The 14,350-nt window shown below is 39.1% G+C and overlaps 1 protein-coding gene across 1 annotated transcript in view; it reads left to right on the top strand.

Moving 5' to 3' along the window:
• Window positions 1-14,350, top strand: part of LOC103260949 (teneurin-3-like) — a 50,634-nt gene that overhangs the window by 15,871 nt on the left and 20,413 nt on the right. Inside the window, exon 2 of the mRNA XM_021712529.1 lies at window positions 8,199-8,504. Within this exon, the coding sequence (XP_021568204.1) occupies window positions 8,273-8,504 (232 nt within the window). The 5' untranslated portion in view covers window positions 8,199-8,272. The remainder of the gene's footprint in view (window positions 1-8,198; window positions 8,505-14,350) is intronic.

Genomic DNA, 14,350 nt, shown 5'->3' with positions numbered 1-14,350 from the left:
GGGAAATAATATCAGCTCTTCATTGAAGAAGCTCCCTCAATCACACCAGCCATCACCAGGTCAGTGATACCCACCTTTGTCACTTTTGTGTTCTATCAGGCTGTCGTTGCTTTTAAGCCATCTAGAAGGACTCGCTTATTTTTCTCTCCTTACAACTGAAGGTTTGAATTTGGAGTTGATGCTAAACAGGTCTTATAGTTTGGCAACTTTTCAAAGAAATAAGTGGGAGAGCACCATATGGGAGCGTGAACCAGCCTAACCACTACTAGTTGTATGACTTGAAAGTTTTATTAATTCTCTCATATTTTCTCATCTATAAAACTTGTAATAACACAAACCTGCTGTGTTGCTGTTAGGAATAGACATGCGGTATGTAAGATGCCTAATATGAAAAAGTCTAATAAATGGAGGTTATTATGATTGTGTGTTTGATTGTGCCTGGCCTGCCCACTAAGGTAGGCATGTTATGTTGAAGATAGAATAACCTAACCGAATCAGAAAAAAAATCTGATGTGACATCAAAGCGCTCTGTTGTAGTGTATTTTACCTAGCATGTATTCGAGGCCATTTGGATACCGTGGTATTGTCTGCCTGACATGTAATTGTGTTTCTTACTTTTCCATCTGAATCAGACATGATTACAGGCAAAACTTTCACCTGTACTGAAACACAGGTGAATGAAGTGGTGGCCGCTATATTCAGGGTGCTGGTTTAAACCATCATAGAAATGCATAAACAGACGTGATGGATATCGGTTGATCCTGGCAGGCAGGCAAATTGAGAGGTATTATTTACACTTTACCCTAAAGGTCTGCAAACTGGAAAAGCTGCAATTGGCTCAGTTGTATTCGATTCTTAAGTGCCTTTACCCATCTAAGTATAGAGATTACGACCTCCTCCTCCCTGTAGTCATTCATGCCTTTGCAACCATAGACTACATCGCTGTATTAATATGTGTGACTGGTGTCTATTAAATATTCCTTTCAATAATTTTTATCAGGAAAATAAAATCACTTTTATTTCAAACCATGTAAGTGAATTGTTTTATTCTTTTTTAAATGATAGAATATAGCCCCATTTTACCAAGTGAATTAGCCTTATTATCTTTATTTTTTTCTTTTTTGATCATTTCTGGTTTCTGTTTCCTTCTACATATACATATTTTCGAAAGGATTTTTAGTGATTTGATGAGATTTAAGTCACTTTTCTTATAGGCTAAGGCATCATTCTATATATTTTCCACTTAAAAATCTTCCAGTACTCACATTTATTCAGTAGCTATTTTAGTATACTGTTCTTATTTATTTCATTATCTAGGTTTACGTGTTTGTTACCTATGATAAAACATAATGGGTAGTTTTGAATTTTAAAACAATAAGCTTCCTATTTATTATTCTTTAAATAATGACATGAATATATCTTTGCTCACATGAAAATGCTCACAATATGTTAAGTAAAAATGGGTTACAAAATTATTTATACTAAATGTATATATGTACACATGCATTTATATGTATGCATGACATATATATGCACACACAAGTATATGCGTAGAAAAAGTCTGAAAAGATGAACACTAAAAGGTTAAGAGGGCGTTTTGGGGGTCTTATCTGCATGTTCTAGTTTCCACAAGGAAAAGTATTATTTGCTTAATGCATATTTTAAGTTAAAGAAAAAAAAGAATTGGGATTATGTATGAAACAGTGCTTAGAAACTGGCCCCATTCTGTCTGCATCCAAAGAAGTCCCTCTTCACCCAGTGGTAATGTCTAGAAGTAATTGTGATTGTCTAGAGGTGATTTTGATTGTCATGGCTAGAGTTGCTACCAGCATCGAGTAGGTAGAGGCTAGAATATCCCCCCATCAAAAAAATGTAGTTTTTTAAAATTATGACGTTGTGGGGTACAGTTAAGGGTTAGGTCTACAAATATGCTTCGTTCAGGCACCCCTGTTGATAAGAGGTGTCTCCCCGTCCCCAGACAGATATTTACTACCAACAAAATGTAATGTAATTTTTTGTCAGTAGTGCTGAGGTTGAGAAACCCTGCTATAATCCTTTCAGATAATTCCTTCTCTGGTCTCCAGTGATCTCTTCATACACTTGTGCTCGTGAGTATGCTGTGGAATACTCGAGAGGGACTTTCTGCAGACCTCTAGGGTTCTTTCTCCATGCAGCTCTCTTTTCTTCAGCGCTTTGTCCCGCAAATTCTTACCACCTGGCCTACAAGATTAAGGCCTGTCTCTTTAATTTAGAAAGACCACTGGGCTCTTCCTGGGTTCCTCCTCTCTGTGCTACAGCCTGGAAATTCCCAGGGCAGTAAACAGGGATAATCAAAACTCATCTTGTTTGTCTCCCAGCTCTTAGGGTTCACTGTCCTTTCATTGCTTGATGTCAATGGCTTGAAAACTTGCTTCAGATTTCTTGTTTGTTTTGTTGTTATTGTTCTAGACAGCAGGCACAATCCAGTTCCTGTTACTCCAGTCCTGGTTGGAAGCAGAAATTGACTTGTTTGTTATGACTTTTAAAATTAAATGTCCCTTTTCTTTACTGCCATGGTGTAAAGAAAGCAGCCTGTCTAATTTTCCTTCTCCATCACTAGTTCTTCATTATCTTTATTCATTATTTATTTTTTCTCTGTACCTGTATCTTCTGACCAAGCATCACTTTTGCGATTCAAAGCAGATTTCCCTTTTCCTATATTTCTCTCCACAGTTTTATTTGTTTTTAACTTTGTACCACAAACATGATAGTTAGATTCTCTTGCATTCTACTATTTGAAACTGTAAACTCAAATTCTAGTGATGCTTGAATTTAGCACTACCCCCCAAATCACCACAATATGATTTTATTTTCATACTTAATTATTTCAATCTCTGATTTGTAAATTTGCCTCAGGAAACACAATTTCCTCTAAAATGAACAAAAGCAATTGATTTCCTCTGGTATTCAACTGATGTTATTCTAACTATTCAATAAAGGAAATGCTTTGAAATTCTTATGGTATGCAAAGTTGTATTTACCATTTGATTAACATACCTGGTAATAAATCATAAATACTAACTTATTAGGGAAAATATGAATTGTGAATAACAAAAGGCAACCATTTCTTGGTACCGTGTACAAAGAACTTAATTTAGATCTTTAATCTAAAATGTATTGGGGTAGAATGGAGTTTCTCTGAAGTCTGCTTATTTTGAGGGGAGTGAGTTTTTCCAAACTATAATTGAGATAGCAGGGCAGTTTATGTAGAAGATATTCAAGAATTTGTTTCTCTTACAGAAAACAGATAATGGTGGAAGACCAACAAGCTATTTAATCTTTTAGGTTTGGATATTTGTTTTTATTTCAGTCACTACATAGGTACATAAACTCATGAAATTTTAGAACTTCAACTGATTTTAGGAGTGGTTATAGGCCTGATTCATTGTAATTCATTGGCATCAGGGGTTTAAATATATACAGACTCCAGTTGAAATCAAGTTACTTTCTAAAAGTACAATTTTAAAATGTTTCTTTGGGATTCGAAACAAGTTATGAAACAATATAGTAATGTTCATTTCTCTGGTCAAGTTCCAAAGCATATTTAAATCATATGTCTGAAGGATAGGATCACCCTAAGTCTAGGGTCCGTAAGTCAGAACCTGCCTGTCCATTCATTCATTTAGTCAAATACTTAGCAAACTATTGATCAAAAACAAAAGCAAAAACAATAACCAAGTAATCCAGCTTGTTTTAAGATCAACTGTGATTTACAGAGGAGTGCTATGGTTAGTAATTGTGTTGTTTTTCAAGGAACTTATAAAAATTAGCCAAACCAGTTTGATATTGTTGTGTACTTGCTGGTGTCAGTTCTCTCAAAGGTTTTTGGTTAACTTTCTTTCTAATAGCTTCCCTTATTTTTCAAAGACTTCGCCCACTGATGCAGCTAATATCCTGTTCATTAAGTGCTTTTTGCTGAATATGCACACAGTGACCCTCTTTCTTGTATAGGACTGTGCAGTTACCATCAAAGTGCTTCAACAACTCGCATCGCTTAAGCAGCTGCATTTCTTAACCTTCTCATCTTCAGCCTTGAGTGGAAGAGATAACATAGAAAACTGCCTTTTGAAGTCATATCGAACTCATTGACTTCCATCAATGAATCATATCAGTAGTTGCAAACATTACAGTGTAGATTAAATCCTTGAAGAGTTTGAACTATGTACAAAATTGAAAAGACAGATACAAAGGGCTTTTTATTGTTTGGAGTCACGAAGATCACATTGCCTTCATCTTTGATGGTATATTTGAATACTACATCTGGATTTATATCGGCACTGTAGAATTGCTTCACAAATAAAGGAAACTCAGACAATTGGTGCTAGAGATGTTCTATAAATCTCCAGAATACCTACAATTATCATTTTATGATTAGGTTCATAACATTTACAAATGATTTATAAAATTTGGTGACATTACCATGAAATGGAAGCTTTAATTGTGAGAATATATGCTCATATTACCATATTAAAATAACTGCATGATTTTCTAATTTGCAAGACTGTAAAATTGTCTCAAGAAAACTATCCATAAAGAGAACACCTTTCACATTCAAAGATCCAAAGGGACGAAGAGAATGGAGAGATGTTTAACTCGAGGGCCCAGATAGAAAAAGGCTCAACTTGCAGGCCATGAGGTGTCTGCATGAGACTCCAGTGGCTGCAGTAACAAAGAACCACAAACCTGGTGGCTCAAAACAACAGCAAGTGGTGCTTTCACTTCTGGAGGCAAGAAGTGTGAAATCAAGGTGTAAACAGGTCCAGGCTCCCTGTCAGTTTCTAGGGAAGAATCTGCTCCCTGCCTCTCTTGAACTTTTGATGGCTGCCGGCAGCCTTGGGTGTTCCTTGGCTTGTAGCTGCTTCCCTCCCGTCTCTGCCTCCCCCCTCACACGGCCTTCTTTCCTGCGTGCCTGTGGGTTGCTGTGCCCAAATCTCCTTCTCATGTCTTTTATAAAGACACCCTGGCCAGATGTGGTGGCGCACACCTGTAATCTCAGCACTTTGGAAGGAGGAGGCAAGAGGATTACCTGAGGTCAGGAGTTTGAGACCAGTCTGGGTAACATGGCAAGACCTCAGAGCTGGGCATGGTGGTGTGCATCCGTAGTCCCAGCTACTCAAGAGACTGAGGTGGAAGGATCACCTGAGTCCGGGAGGCTGAGGCTGCAGTAGCTGTGATTGTGCCATTGCACTCCAGCCTGGCCAACAGAGTGTGACCCCAACTCAAAAAAAGGAAAAAAGACACCAGTCACTGTATTTAGGGCCCACCCTAATCCAGTATGATCTCATCTTAACTCAATTATATCTGCACAGACCCTATTTCCAAATAAGGCTACATTTACAAGTACCGGGACCACACATCTTTTTGGGAGACATCATTCAAACCACTGCAATTTCTGTCGCAACCATTCAACTCTGTCTTTGTCGCATGAACATAGCCAAGGACAATACAAACAAATGTGGTACAACTTTATTTACAAAATGGATGGTGGATCAGACTTTGCTAGCAGATCAGAGTTTGTCAAGTCAATAGCTGGTCTAACTCAATAGAAGGAAAACAACTTCTCTTTGCTTCTATCAGTCCAGTCTTGGATTCTTTTAAAATACAAGAATGAATGCATATGTGTATATAGCAACACTTATTTTAAAATAGATGTTGACTTATGGCAAGAAATGAAATTTTGATAATGATTTCTATTCCCAAATCTCTATTACTAAAAAGTGCTTAAATTATATTTTTCTGGTCAATTAAAACCTTTTTGACGATCATTTAAATTTAAGGCTCTAAATGGCCTCTCCAAAGAGATCGAGACAGTTTTGGAAACAAAATCTCCCTTGAGCTCAGACATGTTTATTCACTCTATTAGAAAAATTGTACTTGTTTCCCTGACTAAATGTGTGTGCCCTGAGGGCAGGAACTTTGTTTTATTCACACCTTGTTCTTGGCGCTGGAAAGATAGCCTAACACCCAGTAATTATTCTGTAAATATTTATCTAAAGTCACTTCTCTCTGTTGGGATAAAAAATGTGAATTGGTGTGTTGTTTTAATCCTGTTGTGTAAAAATATCATCACCAAACTTTAAAACTATTTATTTTAAATTGAAAGGAAAGTTAGGATATGAGAAATTAAATTTCTATTAGGAGCTATTGAAAGAATTTGTAAAGAGAATAGTGAAGTAATGAATCAAAAGGAGTCAGTGAAAAATATTAGTTTTTTTTTTAAAGTCAGATTCATGGAAAAGAAAAAAAAAGGTAGAGACATCAAGATACATTTCAGCCCCAAACTAAAATATTAGCAACTACTTTGAGCAGCCTGACTGAAGCCAACAGCAGAGAAATGTGGGACCCCATGTGAGGGCTTCCTTTATTGGCAATACGGGGAGGGGAGGGGAGAGTTTGACTGAAGAGCCAGTAGGAGCAGCCCAGCCCTCTCCAAGCCCAGGCTCTGGATTGTTCCAGCCCAGGGAGTCTGGATGGCAAGTAGACGTTTACAAGTGGAAAGGGACAGTTGTCATGTTGAGCATGGAGACTTCTTCCTACTTCCGTGTAAACTGAGTCGGCATGGGAGAGAGTCAGCTCCAAGACTCCAAGTTGGAAGCACACTGGAGAGCTGTGAGATGTGTATACTGATGGCAAATGATGAAGAGAGAGAGAGAAAGAGAGTGAGAGCGACTCTTGGGAAAAGGACTCACTCTCCATGGAGAAAAATCCTCCCCGAACAGATCACAGCCTAAGGGTGCAGAACCCAAGAGAAGATCTTGGGCCAGCTGGGAACCACTGATTCCAAGTGGATTATGGAATCCCCCAAAGAGAAAGTGAATTGAGGAAAGAAGTATGGTGAGAGGAAACACCAAGGGCTGGAGACAGAGCCTCCAAGGACCTTCCGGATAAAAAGAGGGACCACATAGCACCTTGGGAGGCCGAGGTGAGGCACTTGCCTGAGCCCACGGGTTTGAGACCAGCCTGGGCAACTTGGCAAGACCTCATCTCTATAATAAATCAAGAAAAATTAGCCAGGCCTGATGATGCATACCTGTAGTTCCAGCTACTTGGAAGACTGAGGCGGAAGGATCACCTGAGCCCTGCAGGTCAAGGCTGCAGTGGCCCTGAGCGTGCCACTGCACTCCAGCCTGGGTGACAGAGTGAGACTCTGACTCAAAAAAACAAACAACAACAAAAAAAGAGGACCACAACTGAAGGAATGGAGACAAAGGAAGACCACTTAAAATGCAGATTAGCCCTGGGCAGCTCTCCCACCTTATTCCTTTTCTACTCACCCTTTCCATGGTCAGCTCAGCACATTCAGGAAAAAGAGAGTTGCCAAGTAAAGAAACACAATTTGCCTCACTCATTCTTGCTACCAGCAGTTACAGGAAACTACCCCACCAAATTAGCCACTTGAATTGCCTTAAATATCAGGACAGCGCTGATTAAATTCATTTGCTAGAGAGGAAACTGCATTTTAAGCAGAGAGATATAAGAGAAGGACCAGCTTTTTTCACAGTTCAAGACATTTAGGTCCTTAAAACAGGAAAATTGTGTCCTGAGAAGGAAAAGTCTATGTAAAAAATAATAAAATGTTCAATGCATTTGAAAAAGTTTCAATTGTAAGAAGCTCCCAATTTCTTCCTGCTTTAAAAAAAAATGAAAAAGAAAAAAATAGTATGTTTTTGTAAGAAAAAGAAAAGGAATTTATTTGTGAATGGAGAAAATGCCTCAAGAGAAAACTTTTCCATTGTGGATTATTTAACAAACTACAGAAGCCAATTTTTAGCTGGTTTCTATAGTGAAATTTGAACTTGAGGTTAATTTTTTTTTTACATCCATCTTACAGGGTAAGTTTTTGTTTGTTTGTTTGTTTGTTTGCTTTTGTTGGTTTTTTTTTTTTTACATCCAATATACAGGGTAATTTTTTTAAATTAATAGGTAAAATCAGATATAGGCATTTAAACAAACACCTATAGCTCTCATTAGCAGAAAGTATGCCTCACCTCTTGGTGATACAAAATAGCTCACACTGATTTCACAAATATTAATTTCTTGTTGAAAGCAAGCTTCCTAGACAGGCAATACTATTGTTTTCCACCATTCTCCAGATTGAGACGAATAGTCAGGTTTTAGATGAATATTATGTTGACGTCATGCAAACCTTTTATCTTTACAGAGAGACCAATGAGAATTGAACCCTGAGCATAATTTGTAAGCAGGACTGATGTGCACACAGAAGGAATGAAGTATGGATGTGAAAGAACGTAGGCCTTATTGCTCCCTGACCAAGAGCAGACGAGAGAAAGAGCGGCGATACACAAATTCCTCAGCAGACAATGAGGAGTGTAGGGTACCCACGCAGAAGTCTTACAGTTCCAGTGAGACTCTGAAAGCTTTTGATCATGATTCCTCGCGGCTGCTTTATGGAAACAGAGTAAAGGATTTGGTTCACAGAGAAGCAGACGAGTACACTAGACAAGGTAGGTGACTGTCCTAGTAAAAAGAACAAGGCATGTGCAAATGTGGCTAACTCGTAGGTGTCACATTTTCCCCCCAAGGTGGCATGGTTATTTTCTGATTTTGGTGTCCTATCCACTGATTCAGGTTTTGGGACATGATCACACAGTATTCCAGAAAATACTGTGGAAAACCACCTAGAGGCACACTGACCCCCAGACTCTGGTACTGATTCATATGGAGAATAATCCCAAAGCTCCGCATTTCATATGATTCTGCACATGGCCAACGTGTTTGTGCAAAAACTTGAAACTCAGGTCTCTAGGGCTCACAAATATTGCTTTTGTGGTTAGAACGGGTGATAGGAGAACAGGAACTGTTGGTGAGGAAACCCATCTTTCCCTCCTAGGAAAGTGAGAATTATTATCCTTATTCATGAGATGGATCACATGATCTCTCCATCCCACCATTTCCTCTGCCTGATTCACACAAGAGCCTATCACGGACGGATTCCGTTTTCTTTCTCCCAGGCAACCTAGTATTTTAAGGTCACCCCCTAAGACTTCCTAGTTTCCATAATGTAATTCATTATGATTTGGTCTTTCACATATATTTGTTGAACATTTTTACACTCTGTTTTCTGCCTGCATAGTGATTCATGACTTCTGTAACTTAACTTCACAATCCTAAACCTATGGATTTCCACACTTAAGAGGAACTTATTTTATATTAGTCATACATTGTTACATTTTGTTTCTTCAAATACAGTCTTGAGAAGTGGACAAGATGACTGCTAATAAAAATAAAATCCTCTTACATTTGTAATGCACAGTCCAATTTACATAGAACTTAGCATCCCTTAGCTAATTTAATCTGGAAATGAGGAAAAATAAATTAAACTTTAATAATAAAAATATATTCATTCTTTTCCAATCACCTTACAGACAGTGTGACTAACAGTCTGATATTGGGCAGGAACACATTTAAGAAAAAGTAATAATGCAATAAATCGTTCAAAAGTTTGAAAATTTTCCATGGTTCTTTTCTTCCCTGCATTGTGCAAAGAACCATTCTAACTAGATTGAAATAGTGTTCACTCACCCAAACCAGTTTACATCAAAGAAAACTCATTTGATTTGCTAAGAAGGGATCTTTTTTCCCCCCTAAAGCATGCCGTACTAATTACTAGTATCAAATTTTATAAAAAGGGACAAAATAGCTTAACGTTTTAAATCCATTTTTAGGGGAGATATAGAACATATGTTTGAGATATGTATTCTTAGTTCTTGTACAACTTATTATAATTCTAAACCCAATTTTTTCTTTCCTATTGTCTCCACAGCTGACATAGATTCTCAGTGTACATTTTCCACCAATTTAAAAAATAATTGGGAGTGTAGAAACGCATGTGATCTGAACCAAATATGAAGTCTTGCTTTTTGCAGCAAAATAACTGTTTAGTGCCCTGTTGGGAAAAAAACCAAAAAAGACAAATCAACAAAACCTACACTGGGGAATATTCTTAGAAGGGAAAAGTAGCCCATGTGGAAAGTGTGTTGAGGGACTCCTTCTCCACCCCAAGCAAATGTTTAGTTTTGGCAGCAAGGCGGATGCTTCCACGAATTAAAAATAGCACCCTGGAACGTCCCCCTCCTAGGCAGCGTCCATCCAGTGCAGACTGTGAATGATCAGGCAACAGCATTTGTGGAAACCCTGGGTCTGAAGTCCTCAGGGGACCAAGAAGTACTGTTCCTCAGCTCTTGCAAGCAGAGGGCTGGAGAATGCAGGGGGCATAGGAGGGAGAAAGGGAGCAAGGAGACTGATGGAGGCCTTGTCAGGGGCAGGATAGCATGGTGAGAATGGACTGGAGGCAGAAGAGACGGTGTGACGGGGCCACCCCGCAGTATCCTCCTCTCACAGATTGAGACATTGGAAGGTTGGAGAGGCCCGGAGCCCATGGCTCACCACAGCCGAGCGGGAGCTCGAATCCAAGGCCTGTCTGCCCCTGGCACTCAGGCTTCTAGCCCCTGTGCAGTTGCCAAAGCAGAAAACGGGCAGTTCAGTAGCATAGGCACCCTTTGGTTGATTGGAGTTGATTTTGGATTACAGTAATGACGGCGTGGATAGTGAGGGATGAGCAAACTGCAGGTGTATTTAGGAAGTAAATTGGTGAATTTTGTAATTGGGAGGCTGAGGACCAGGGCAAGGGAAGTAGCCAGTGCTTCTCCTTTCCTGCATTTTGAGATGGGGACTGTTTGTAGCAGGAGCCGTAAGTGTAGGAGAGAAATGAATCCGGAAAGTCTGCGATCAGATGTTTTTCTTGAGCAAGTATAGTGAAAAATCTTTCCAGCTTTCATTTTCTTTGAACCTGACAAATGTCAATTTTTCCTCGCACACTATTATGCTGTGGGATTAATTATTGAATTGACAAAATGTGCTTCCTGCCACAGCTCTTGACATCATACCCGTAATAAAAATGAAAAATTAAAAATATTAATAGTAGCCAAATATCTTTGAAACAATTCCAAAGAATCATGCTAATTTAGCTTGTCCATGGAGTTTTAAGGCAGCCTGTCCATCCTATGTCCACTTACTCCTTGAATGACAGGAAAATGTGACTTCAGCTGGAGGAAGGGATAAGCAGAAACCCTGTTAGTACCCAGCATGGTGGCTTATGCTTGTAATCCAAGCACTCTGGGAGGCTAAGGCTGGAGGATCACTTGAGCCCAAGGGTTTGAGACCAGCCTGGGCAGCATAGCAAGACCTCATCTCTACAAAAATTTTTTTTAAATAGCTGGACATGGTAGTGAGTGTCTGTAGTCGCAGCTACTTGAGAGGCTGAGGCAAGAGGATCACCTGAGTCCAGGAGGTTGAGGCTGTGGTGAGCCATGATTGTGCCACTGCGCTCCAGTCTGGGCAACAGAGTGAGAACCTGACTCAAAAAACAAACAAAAACCAAAAAAACAAGAAACAAAAAAACCTCTTAGTGCAGTTACATGGAAAATACAAATAAAGGAATATGATGTTTCTATTTTTATCAGCCAATTTTATGTCCTATTATCAAACCTGATTTTAATTATTTTATGACTTTGCTGACTGGCAGGTGGCTACTGTTAATTACATGTTATATTTAGATACTGTAAAGCTGGGGTTGATTTCATTATCACAGTCATGTGTTGTTTGCCTGGATCTCACATAGACCTCTCTCTCTCTCTCTTTTAAACTCTCTTCATGTGGTTTATTGGTGATGGAAATAGTTGTTCTGATAGCAGCTGTGGAGTTCTCTGTAGGTGTGATGGGATTACAGTAACAATGGCTTGTTTTACATTATTGGATACTATTTTCTTGGATTTGTCTTTAAAAAGAATTCATCCTGTCAGGTCTGAGGCAAATTTCTTGTGGAACAGCTGCATAAAATCATCCCACAGCTTTTGGAGAAATGATAAACTAAAAGAACTATTTTTCTGTGCTGCAGATCCCTGTGCTATGCATTGCCTGTAGTATCCTTGACCTATACATGCTTATCAACTCCAACAAGGAACACTGGCCATGAGAGTGAACTTTGAAAAGAGGTGATGTCTGCAAATAGGAATACATTGTTTCTACTGAACCATAAGCTTGAAAATGACCACTTTTGTGGTCCAAACCCAAAGTGTTCAAGTTAGTCGATCACCACTATTGGGGTTGTGAATTTCAGTACTGTAAAATAAAAAGACTACCATTTATTTTTTGTTTGTAGGGAGGAAGGTTGTCTGTTTTTAAAACTGAAAAAACAGCACTGTATCTGTGTTTATACATAACTGAAAGCAAAATAGAAAATAACTTTGCAAAGAGGGAAAGGGAAGGAGGAAGGCAGCTTGGCAAAGACATGAACTGACTGATTTATTTGTTTGCTCACCTCTGGTCTTCCCAGACCATGTGGTTCCACCCCAGAAACTCCCCTCTTTGAGACTTGCCTTCTCTTCATTCTTACCATTATTGGTAGTGCTCAACTGCTCTCCCTTCCCCCCAGCTCTCTGCTCCCACAAACATGACTTCTTCTTCCTTCCTCATGATATTGCTGGTCCAAGGCCAGTTCAAGTATAGTTTGGGGGATTTTGCCAGGAAAGAGAAGAGGGAAAGTCGATCTCACAAGCACTGCTTCTCCACTGTTGCACGTCCCTACTGGGCTGTGTCCTGAGCACTAGTCCATCTTTATATGAATATTCCAAATGCCAGATCTGCCTCTTACCAAGGATAACCCTCTTTTGTGAAGAAACACAAGGACTTTAGAGAAGCTGTCTGAGTCTTCCTGTAAATATGAATCCAGGATTCTGGCCTGATGGTAGTTTGAATGGTGTCTCTACCACTCATCTCCCAGGTGACTCCTCACCTCCTCTGAGCTGAGTAGCGATCAAGGGTGTAAATAGATTCTCAACTCTGGTAGACTCCTGAAACACCAAGCTGATACAAGTACTTTTCCTTTTGAGCCAGATGATAGCTGTAGCCTGGCGGTTCCAGAGAGAAGCTGGCCACCTTTCTTGTAGCCCCAATAGGAATGAATGTTGCCTTGCAGGAGGGACTGGTTTCCTGGGCCCCTTGGGAGCTAGAGGAGCCAAACAGATGCATTTCTCCATTGTGACACTGTGAGAGCGCCAGCTAAGGAAACTAGAGAGTAGAAATGCTTGTCCCGGGAGTCTAACAGGACTTCCCACTCTTTTTAAAGGTACCCTATGAAGACAATCTGTTAAATGGCACCTAGCTTGCAGTGTGCAAAATAAATAGATTAGGAAACTCTTAATGGAAATGAAAGTGTAAATGAGCAATGGAGACAAGAGAAGACAACTTGAACCAAAATTAAAAATTATTATAAAAGCACTTACAGAAGTCCAAGAGCAATAACAACAAAAAAGCAAAAATAACAACAAAACCAACAATGACAATCAAATGCTAGAGAAAAAAAGTTATAACGTATAAACTAGAAAATATAATAGATTGGTGGAAAATGAGAGGATAATGGCTTTGAAGACCGAGGAGAACTAATGCAAAACAGAAAGCAGAATTCCTGGTGGAACTGAGAAAAAAACACGCATGCACATGCAGAAACCTAAGCATATCTCAGAGAAGTTATTTAGCTTATGGATAAAGATATTTTACAAGATTCTAGAGAGAAAAAACCAGTTACCTTATTGTTGCTTACAAAGTAAAAATAAGACAATGAATTTCTTACTTACAACTATGGAAGTCAGAAGACAATGGAATAACACCTACTAGGGAACAGAAACTACATCCCAGAGATCCTATATGCAGAGAACATAGGGAAAGAAAGAGTTTTTTTTTTTTAACCCATTGCTAGGATCATGACTATGACACCTACAACAAAAGGCAGATTAACAAGAGAAAAGCATACATACTTATTTCATATAAAGGAGCCTTCATAAGGAAAGTAATACCCAAATAAGTAAACTTGTGTACTTTTATGCTTAGGTTTGATGAAGAGGTGACTAGTCGTGGAGAAGTATGATTGCATAAAGAGTGTAGGGTATAATAGTAATCTTCTGGGGGGAGCTTAGCAAGGCCATTTTGTTCAGATTCTTCTCTGTGTCCTTTTGTCTTCAGAGATAAAGATGTTCCTTCCTCCTAGTATGGGAAAGGTGCCTCTTTAGCGAGGATCTGATAACCTGCTTCAGCAGAGAAGGGCAAGAGTTGCCTTTCTGCTTCTGCTGTTTTCTCAAATGCCAAGATGCCATATTCTGCGGTAGCATGTCCTCAGCCCCCAAAATATCATTCATCTCTCAAAGTAAATGAAAGATATTTAGGGAATAAAAAGATTCAGAGACTGTGTCAACCACATACACCATCTAAGAAAGTACTCAAGAAGGAATACCAA

The sequence above is a fragment of the Carlito syrichta genome, unplaced genomic scaffold (genome assembly GCF_000164805.1).
Source record: "Carlito syrichta isolate Samal-C Ts95f unplaced genomic scaffold, Tarsius_syrichta-2.0.1 Scaffold90601, whole genome shotgun sequence".
NCBI classification, from domain to species: Eukaryota; Metazoa; Chordata; class Mammalia; order Primates; family Tarsiidae; genus Carlito; species Carlito syrichta.
The sequence above is the reverse complement of the archived record's forward strand: the minus strand, read 5'-3'. Positions and strand labels throughout refer to the sequence as shown.